The sequence below is a fragment of the Aptenodytes forsteri genome, unplaced genomic scaffold, assembly GCF_000699145.1.
Source record: "Aptenodytes forsteri isolate BGI_AS27 unplaced genomic scaffold, ASM69914v1 Scaffold270, whole genome shotgun sequence".
NCBI classification, from domain to species: domain Eukaryota; kingdom Metazoa; phylum Chordata; class Aves; order Sphenisciformes; family Spheniscidae; genus Aptenodytes; species Aptenodytes forsteri.
In genome coordinates, this window is record NW_008794631.1 from 128,038 (window position 1) to 138,757 (window position 10,720).

Consider the following 10,720-nt stretch of genomic DNA (forward strand, 5'->3'; position numbering starts at 1 on the left):
CCAGTAGCCATATGTGCTTTTTTGATGAGATCATATGTATACTTGATGCTCACATAATATGAGGGAGATTCCTCTTTCACCTGCCTCCTCTTAATCAGCTTCTCAGTGTCTCCACATTGTAGAATTTCATATCTGAAATGAGGGAAATAGCAAGCAGTTTATTAGCAATAATGCTGTGTATCTAAATGGGGAAAGCAGAGATGTGTACACTTAGAGTTAAAAAACCAGAAAGAGTAGGTTCTCCATACTTACTTTGTAAGAAGATAGTATTCACGTCTTGACTTTGACTTGGGATTCTGTTTTGTCGTCTTTATTTCAGCAATAGTTGCACAATACTCTGCCTTTGGGATCATGTACTTAGAGCATTTCTTATACTTTTTGTATAGTTCTTCCCTAAATTTAACTTCAAAGTCCTGAGGCATCTTCAGGAATGCTTACTTAGCAAGTAGAGAAATCTGATTCAACTCCTTCCTTTTATGTACAACTGCTCTTGCACCCATTTCTGACATATGCTACAGTCATATTGTGAAACCAGTCATTTTGTAAAATGACTAAAATCTTCAGCCATTTCTCAACATTACTTCCAGTTATTTTGCAAAATGACAGAAAATAGTAGGCAGGTATTATGCAAAATATCTAATCTCTAACTTTTTGAACTTATTAGCTTAAAAAGCAACAGAAAGAGCTGGGTTTTTTCATTTTATTTCGAAAACTGTTGAAAACCACACTATACTGCAGAGCAAACTATATATTATATTTTCTAAAATAAAGACTCTTGTGAGGTCAACTTTACTTTGTAAAATTCGCAGCTGTTTTTAATTTTTTGTTCCATTGGATCGATACTTGAAACACCTGACCTTCCCCACTAGAACAATAGTGACAATAGTTCACATTTTGTGAAATGCTAGAAACCATTAGGCATTTCAGGTGATGATCAAGTAAAGAATGCAGTCCAGTGGTGTAATAAAATGGACATTATTTTCTGAAATGCCTAAAACCAGTCATTTTATGTGGCTGAAACAGTCATTTCATGAAAGAACTGCAAATTTCCAATTTTAAATTTTTTTTCAAAAGAGCTGCTTCCACAGTATCATCATAATATATTGTGCTGGTTTTGCCTGGGATAGAGTTAATTTTCTTCATAGCAGCTGGTATGGGGCTGTGTTTTGGATTTGTGCTGGAAACAGCATTGATAATTCAGGGATGTTTTCATTATTGCTGAGCAGTGCTTACACAGAGTCAAGGCCTTTTCTGCCTCTCACACCACCCCACCAGCAAGTAGGCCGGGGGTGCACAAGAAGTTGGGAGGGGACACGGCTGGGACAGTTGACCCCAACTGACCCAAGGGATATTATATGACAACATGCTCAGCATACAAACCTGGGGGAAGAAGAAGGAAGGGGGGGACATTCGGACTGATGGCACTTGTCTTCCCCAGTAACCGTTACGCGTGATGGAGCCCTGCTTTCCTGAGATGGCTGAACACTTAAACTGTCTTTATCTCAACCCATGAGTTTTCTCACTTTTACCCTTCTGATTCTCTCCCCCATTCCACTGGAGGGGAAGTGAGTGAGCGGCTGTGTGGGGCTTCATTGCCAGCTGGGGTTAAACCACAACATATATACAGATTGTCTGCCATTCGGGTTTAAACTTCTGAAGGCCAGTTTACTGTAGAGATAGTTTTATTCTTGCAAGCTGAATTTAACTTACAAACTGCTTTTCATTATGTGAAACTTCATGATGCTATTTCTAGCATATGGGCACATTTCATGTCTTGAGCAGATCCTGATTCAGCTGCTCCTTCTGTAGCAGAGGACGGGAACTGCGGTCTGTCTCCATGTATGTGGAGTTCGCACCCATTCGTGTTTCTCTGCATGCAGCCCCCAGACTGGTGAGGCTCTCCTTCACTCCAAGGGTATGATTCAAGGTTGTCCGCCACAGGATTTTCCATCAATGCAGATACAGTCTGTGCTGCCCTTTCTTATTTTCTCCTGTGCTTTTGTAGCACCTGACTAGTGGAGTCTCTGTGAGGCCTCACATCTGCTGAGGAAAAGCATTGGGAAGACAAAGCCCTATCTGCAATTCTTACACACCTCTGTTAGAGATCATGGTGCCACCACTAGTGTATGCTGCTCTCTCAGCCATAAGCAGGTTGTTGTGTTTCTCCATGCTGTAGACCTCTAAAACAGATGAGAGGCTGTGAGCTCTTTTCCATGAGTCTCCTTCCCTTAGCATGCAGCCCCTGCCGAGCACAAGTCAGGATCTTGCTTCCCAGGTTCAGATGAAGCATTTGGAGTTGCTATTAAATTTCTGTGCTAACATCTGTCTTGCCTCTTTTGTTGGCATTGGGCATGTGACCCTCCCTGACCATGACCCTGCTATGGATGGGGTTGCCTGTGGATTTGATAGCTGAGCCCCCAGTTGGTTGTGTGTTACCCTTCCCAGCTATGGGACTTGCACCGTTTCCATTAGCAAGACCTCAGAGTCAGGTGAGCCCCAGCCACCCATGGGTGGCACACAATTGATTGAGGGCACAGCTACCAGAGCTAAAGAGCAAAACCAACCAGGCACTCCCAAACTGGAGGTGCTACTGGGAGAGAGGGAAGCATTACTGGTTGAGAGTGAAAGCAGCCAGCTGGCCTGTCTGCTGCCTCACCAGAGGAAAGAGGACTATGTATCACTTACAGTTATACTTCAGGGAATGGATACTGTATATTATCTTTATTGGTATTTCTCTTTTCAACAAAAATCTGGCTTATTAAGCAGCTGTTTACAAGTGGGAAAAATTACCTCACTGAGTACCAGAAAGTTTGATTTTCTGAAGTTTCTGTCTGGGAGGTCAAGCTGGTGTTTTATTAATGACCCCTTGACTTTTGAAACCAGCCCTTGTTTCCAATGAAGTCCTAGCCATAGGGTTTACTTACAGGCAAAGTACACACAAAGTCCTATTTCTCTGAGAACAGCAGAAATGAGTGACTTTATGGGTCAGAAATGTCCGGTCCCACCAAATTTGATTTTCTGAAGTCTCTGTCTGGGAGGTCAAGCTGGTGTTTTATTAATGACCCCTTGACTTTTGAAACCAGCCCTTGTTTCCAATGAAGTCCTAGCCATAGGGTTTACTTACAGGCAAAGTACACACAAAGTCCTATTTCTCTGAGAACAGCAGAAATGAGTGACTTTATGGGTCAGAAATGTCCGGTCCCACCACTCTATTGAGGTTTCTGTTCAGGAACTGCTGCCTCTGCTGACGTCGGGGGTTGCCATGCCCATCTCTCGCCATCCCTGGAGAGAGCATCAAGTGCCTGAAACCCCTTTCCTGGCCTGCAGCTGTGGAGGTCCCTCCTTCCCCTACCAGCACCTCCAGTCTAAGGCACCCTGGTCCTTGGGAGCACATGGAAATGGAAATGTCAGGTGATGTGGATCTGTGGAAAACTGCCTGGAAAGAAAAGATCTGGGTCCTAAGGGGAATTAGACAAGTAGGATTACAGTCTGATAAATGCCCCAAATTAGCATTTCTGCAAAAAGCAGTCTTGCTGTATTTATCCTTGCATTGACTCAATTTTCCATGACTCCCTGGTGAGCTAGAGAGGGAACTAATGCAGCTGAAAGCCATTCAGCAGAAGAATCCCAACCCTATGGAAAGAGTGATGTGGGAGTGGAAGCAAGAAGTGGCAGAAGGCAAGTTTGCTCCTGTCAGTGAGAGTGGCACTTTTTGGTAACTTTAAGGGTTCAATAAGCAACATGAGATGAAGGCCAGAGGCACAGGCTATGTTATCTTGAGCTGTGTGGCAGAAACATGCTGATATTCTGCTCTCCTATCCTCATCGCCTGTCATTCTCCAGGTCCTATCCCCTCTATGTCCTGCTGTAATACAGCTTTTTGTGTTCTCACATGGTTGTTTTTGAATCCAGAACTATCCTCCGTGACCCAGAGTCAGCAAAATCAGGGTCTTCTTCAAGCCCGTGGTGCCTCTGACCAAGCAGATGATGGTAACTGGAAATTTCCCCTTCCTCTATAGATCATTTCCCGCATGTCAGCAGTTCCCCATCACTGCCTCTGCCATCCCCGCTCACAGGAGCCACTTGGCTACATTTCGGATGCTGCTCTGGCCTTGTCTACACTTTCATTTTCAGGAGTTATTCAGACTCTTCTTCTGTGGCATTGTCTGGCAGCACCTCGACCCCTCCTCAGCCCTCCTGGGGGAAGTGAGCAGGGAGGGTGCCTGGGAAGGTGGGAGAGAGCAAGAAGCCGGTGAGAGGCAAAGCAGGGGGAGGCTGGAGGGAGCAGCAACCAGTCCTCCCTGCAAGCCCTGTCAGCACCCTTGCTGGAAGCATCACCTCTGTCACCACCTGGCAGAGCAATTCCTGCCAGTGTTAGCCAAGTTTTCATTTTCTCAGGACGGAGGTAGCCTTTCTCTGCCAGGCACTAACTTTCACAAAGCAAGATGAGTGGCAGATGTAAAGTTTGCGTAGACAGTCCCATAGAAAGCATGACTTTGTGCTGAATAGTATCACCAACTTAAAGCATGGAATTACAACCCCCTAATTCTGCTCATTATCATCCTGAGTTAGCATTAACATCATTAGCATAAATTTTTATTTGGAAAAAAACCCAGTATCTAGTATTTTTTGTGATGCTATGGTGCAGGGTATTGTGAATGTGCACATTTTTACAAGAACTAAACAACTTGTGATTTTAACACATACATGAACAAGATTGGTTAAGCTGCATGGTCAGGAGGTACTGTTTGTAAATGTGTGTTTTGTTTTTTGAAAGTCTCCTCAAGTTCAGATACAAAATGCTTTTCATTTATATGCATATTTGCAGGAAGGACTTGCTTAACTTTTTCAGCACATAATCATTCTGTTTGTTAACTTTATTATGACAGAAGAGTTATAATATAGTGTTACAAAGGTATGCAGTGCCTACAGAACACATGCAAGGTATTTTCTTCCACCAACGATGTTGCTATAAGAGGAAACAGAAATGTTGTGCTGTTTTCCATCTTCTCTCCTGCCACAAGGAAAAACTGCTTTGTTTGTGTAGTTTTAAAACAAATCTGGATCAGAGCAGTTTATTGCTTTCTTAATGACACATAATTAACTGGTAGTGAACTACACATTCAAGTTGACTCCTCCCATGTTATGAAAGTCTCCGTAGTTCCCCGACTACTGTTGAATCAGGCTGGTAGTTGTCTTCCTCTTTACCATGATCCTTTTGGGGCAAATACCTTCTCAGACAGTTTTGTCTCAGATCCACACACACTGCAAGCTCTCACATTTCTATCCTTCCAACTTTTGGTGTTATATAGCATTACTCAGATGCTGACCTGAAAATACTCTCTCATGATCGGACCTCCTGAGAGATATAGAGGAGCTTGAAGCAAGAAGGAAGACAGGGAAGAAAGACTATAGAAGAGATGGGATCCTATAAAGTAACAATCTTTGGTGGGACCAAAAGCAACGAGCATAGCAGTAAGATTGTACAGGTACAGCAAGATCAACCAATAGTTATTTGATTGCTGTCTGATGAGCAAGAGATGTTGAAGGTGAAGTAGAAAGGAATGGAAAGATTCAGAAGTATGAAAAGGTGGACTTCAACAGCATCATGAGGAGACACTGTCACTGGAAATTAATCAGCTGATAACCTCTAAATTGTCAAATGATTAAAATATTATTCCACTGACTCTAGATGAAAAAACGTGACGTTATGCAGATAGCAAGAAGAAGAAAGATAAATTAGCCACTCCTGGCTTGGGTTATAGCAGTCAGAGATTTATACTCTTTTTTGGGGATAGGTGTAAAGCAGCTGAGCTACGAAAGCCTGAATATCTTTCACAGAATTATTTTGCTGACTTTTTTCCTCTTTTCAAGTGGAATTCAATTCTGTCTTCAGAGATAGCAACTCACAATGCCTCACTGAGATATAATAAGCTTTTTAGCCACACAAGGTTTATTAGCTTTTTCCATCCCTCCAGTCCAAGCAGTAACATTAAAATGTCTTCTACTAATACTAAATTTATAGAATTGATTTCAAGCTAAAGATACTGTGAGTAATTAGTTATAACCTTCAGAATTGCACAAAATCAACACAGAAGAAAAAAAAAATCATTGTTACCTTGGAGACCTAAAATATTTGACTTTTTAAGAGTAGACAACTGCTGTCTGAATGATCTAAATAAAAAGATCCTCACTGTTAACTTTTTTTTTAAATTGAACAATTCTGTAAATAAAAATACAGGCTTTTGTTTGAAATGACAATCTTCATTTCAGTAACAATGTGTCATTTTTGTTGTTGGAGACATTTTCATAATGTGTGAAAGAGCACAAAACTCTTTTCTGCTGCAGTGGTACCATCTCCAAAAGGTCACTTTGACAAAATCTTTTAAGAAATAAATATCTATTGCTAGTTTGTTTTTAAAGAGTTAGTTTAATTGTTCAATTCATTTAGAAAGTTATACTTGTCTTTACAGTGAAGGAACAGACCTACTCAGGAGGAACAATAGCTTCCCTGATATTTTATGAGAGCTTGTGGGGAATAAATAAGAAACGTATGTGGAAAACTATATAGATCTTTAAATTTCAAAAATCTGTACCTTAGTCCATAAAAAAACTGCTTTTCTACATACTCTGCAAATTCTCTTGAGTCTCCTCCTAGTGCCTTTGACTTCATAAACCTTGATGTAAAAAACAGTAAGACAGAAGAGCCCATGCCCTTTCCTCCCTCTCCTCCAGGTGCATCTGCAACTCACTAGGTAGCACCATGAGGAAATCCCAGAGGTAACCTTCCAGCTTACCAGCTGAGACACCGGAGGCGGTTCGCCCCGTTATTTTGGGGAGCAGGTGTGCAGAGCCCTACGTGAGTATGTTGCGCTGTTTCCAGGGCCCACCCTGACTTGCTGAGGAGGGGGTTTGCCATACTTGTCCAGCACTGTGCTCTGCCAGGTCCAGGTCCACGCATGCTGCAGGAGGTTGACACTAGCAGCAAGACAACCTGCTGCGGAGCATGCCCACGTTTTGCTTGAAGAGGCGGCTTCCGCTCAGCATGAACGACAGCAGGTCCAGACAGCTGAGGGCAGTCAGACTCAAAAAAACTTCATTGTAGCTTTCTAACTGGTGCAAATCACTCACATGCTGTATGTAGTAGGCCCTAAAGAGGTGATAGGGAAGGAAGCAAATTATGATGACGCAGATGAAAATCAAGTTTTTCACCTGGGCCCAGAACTCTTGGTGTGACCAGAGGGAGGTGGAAAGTTTTCTTGCCACTTTTACCAGGATGAAAATCTGCAGGCCCAAAAGGACACAAGTAATGCAGGCGACAACTACAATTATGGCGTAGTTCAGGGCTTTCACACTCTCCTGCTGTAGTTCTTTGTGGAACTTAAAGCATGTTGTATCATTGTATGAGCCTGAGCGTCCATACTCAAAGAACAAGACTGGCACCACAAAGACCATGACGAAGACCCACACGGCAGCGCTTGCTGCAATGGCGTGCAGCTTCCTGTAAAACTCCACTTTGTCCTTCCATTGAAAGAAGATGAGCCACCGGATCACCAGCGTGATCACGTAGAATAGGAAGGTCAGGTACATGTGGATGTGCACCATTGCACTCACCATTTTGCAAAATGGCATCTTGAATACCCACTTCTTGTTGACATAGTAGTGCAGGCGGAAGGGCACTGTGAAGAGGAGGAGGCTGTGCACAACGACCAGATTAATGATGGCTGTAGTGGTCACGGACAGAGTGTTCATCTTGACCAGCACAAACGACATTGTGATGGACCCAATCCCACCTCCAGCAAAGGCAACTGAGTAGGCAGTAATCAGTATTGCACTCATGGTGTTGGTGTGAGTGAAGGCAGAGGAGTCACTGCTGTTCCTGAAGTCTTCCTTGTACATGTTCTAGAAATGAAAGAATATAGAAAGACTTAAGATAATGTAGGAATGAGAGGGCCCACCTGAAAAGCCAGCAGAGCTTTCCACCTGGATCTTGCTCAAGGGATAATCCTGGAATCTCACAAGCTGTAACCAGTAGTTTTATCCAAACATCTTCCAGCCTAGAGAAAAATGGCTGAGAAGGTTGGGCGGAGAAGCTGCCTTAGTCCTTAAGACATTGCTAGCCATACCCTTAAAAACAAGCATGAGTTAGTAATATGTGGGAAGAAGAGATCCTTAGAGAAATGACATGATTGTGGTGGTTTTGAGCTCTCTGTGTTATTAGTTGTCCTCTCTTCTGAGCATCTGCATGCTTTTGCAGTGAAGATCAGAGATATTGTTTGAATTCTGCTACTCATTCATCAGTTTGTTTATTTGCAACACAAGTCCGCCCTTCCCAGAACCAGATAATAACCATATGTTACTCTATCAAAGCTACAAATTTTGTTTGTTACCGAGAGCTGAGTTTTGCACACACTACAGTCAACTCCTTCTTCTCCAAGGACAGTTTATCTGAGTAAAGGATTAAACACCATGGATACCCAGGCTCCAAGGAGGTCCTGCTCAGATCCTGTCAGACCGAGTAGCATGGGCAGTGCTGTCCTGGTGCTCAGGGCCATTTCACATCTAACATGTGGTAACCGGGTGTTACAAAATGGGCTGTTAGATAACGTTAGGAAAGGACATCCTGGGTTAGTGCGAATAAGCCTGCCTGGCCCGAGCTGAGGCTAGATGAAAGTTAATAGCAAGTTTAATAAGTATGCTATACATTTTTAATATATTACTGTTTCAAAGAGAGACTATAATTCTTATAATTCTAAACGTAACTTCTGGTAGGATTTTTAAGTACTACAAGATCGTGTGGGAGGGGAAGAGTTCAGATAGGGTGTTATCCTGAAGCATATTTGCATCTATGAAAATATCAAGAGGCTGTCCACACTACAGTCACAGAAAAGAAGCGGGGAAAATTGAACGGTGCTGGACTCTGTACTACCCCAGTTATACTGCTACTGCTACCTGAACTATAATTTAAAATTGACTCTGGTATGTCTTCCATTTCACCGGTGAATCCCATAACACAAGAGGGGGTTTTCTCCTGAGTGAGTTTTTGCAATTTTTCTTTTAATACTGCAGTGTTGTTAACTTCACAAAGTAGTTCCTCTATCTCTTTGTACAAGTGGTGTTTCAGCTTATTTTCATTTTTAGGTAGCACATACTGCCAGAAGTTGGGAGGGGAAAAAAGTTCTTTAGCAGTTCTCTCTTTTGTGGAAAAGAGGAAATACCTATAACAGTTTCATAAACCGGTTTTGCTCACAGTGGGGAATGAATATCTGTGATGCATCTCAGATATTTTTTGTTGTTTCTTAGCAATATTTCTAAGCATTCACCCCCACAGTAGTCACGATCTCTTTATACATTGAAAAGTCAGTTATTCTCTAGTTATCCCAACGCATCTAAGACTCCAGATAATTTCTTGTAATCAAGATAAATATAACTGCTGTATCTCAAATTGATGTGTTGGTTGTTGGCACTTACTGACCTTTTCTGTTTGAAATTGCATTTCAGAGTTACATGGACAACTAATTCCAGTGCATTATGAGAAGTAAAATGGGTTGCAATGAAAGAGCTTTTTCTCAAAGGTGCTGCTGATTGGCACACTGCAGCTTTTGCATCAGAAACCATGCAAGTTCCTTCCAGTTCTGTTCTCGTTTCTGAGATGTTGCGTTTCAGCCTCACAACCGTGCAAGCCAGAAGGGATTAGCAATAGCTGTTCATCAGTTTCTCCAAGATGTTAAACTTCAGTTCAAAAAGATGTCTCTAAAAAGTGGCATTATCTCACTGTTTTAATTTAAAATGCATATTTAAAGTTTAAAAAGTGCCACAGCCCTAAAGGCAACAAGCTGGAAATGCGGGTTGATGTGAGCAGCCCCAGCATCAAGGCTGTGAGAGGAAGCTTGGAGAGGAAGGACCCCACACGGTCACCCTTCAGAGCCCGGCAGAGAAATTTGAACTGAAGGAAGTAAAGAACAGATAAGCAGAAGTCAGATAACTGGTATTCTCCTCAGACAGTCCTATTAAGGGGACAGCTAGAGACATATTTCTGTCTGCAAATAAGCAACCAAGGCATGGAAATACAGGTTTCTGCAGAACTTTGCAGTCATCACTAAATCCCTTCATTGTAAGATTCTGCAGGAAATCTCATTTTCATTAATCTTCAAAAAAAAAGCTACCGGCAGCTATGATATGAGATTATCAGCTCCTCACTAACACAGGCATCCCACTGAAATATCATTGCATGATGAAAACAGAGTATAGCATGACACAGGGTATGTTTCACAGAGGAAATGCTGCTTTCTAGTGAAATGACGTTTCCTATTGTAATTACATTCACATAGCTATAACCTACTGACCTGAAATACAACTAACAAGTCTTTTGGCCAGAATTTAACAGCAGGCACATGGAATGAGAATGAATGCAGGTCTTACAAGAGACTAATTAATTATATAACATAGGCTATATACTGAACTTAACTGGAAACATGAGCTATAGAAGTCTCCAAGAGCCAGAAAATATCTCACAGAAGAGGATGAACAACAGAAGGGACCACTGAAAGTGGTATCAAGCTATCTAAGAAATGGTCTTCCCCCATGCTGCTTAGCCCCTTGCCAATGTCAGCTGGTGTAAGCTCTTGACAACTGTAACAACATTTCTTCAGTACTGAATCTAGCTTGCTTAAAACTAGCTTTTTAAACTATCTTGCATTTTACAGAGTGGCTGTACCCTG

The 10,720-nt window shown here is 42.2% G+C and overlaps 1 protein-coding gene across 1 annotated transcript; it reads right to left on the minus strand.

Moving 5' to 3' along the window:
• Nucleotides 1-6,977: 6,977 nt before the first annotated feature.
• Nucleotides 6,978-7,898, minus strand: LOC103894141 (probable G-protein coupled receptor 141). Its single transcript, XM_009273465.1, has one exon. It carries the CDS (start codon nucleotides 7,896-7,898, stop codon nucleotides 6,978-6,980), a length of 921 nt encoding a protein of 306 aa, XP_009271740.1.
• Between the last annotated feature and the right edge of the window lie 2,822 nt (nucleotides 7,899-10,720).

Coding starts and splice junctions, on each gene's coding strand:
- LOC103894141 (XM_009273465.1), bottom strand. CDS start 7,898: ATGTACAAGGAAGACTTCAGGAACAGCAGTGACTCCTCTGCCTTCACT.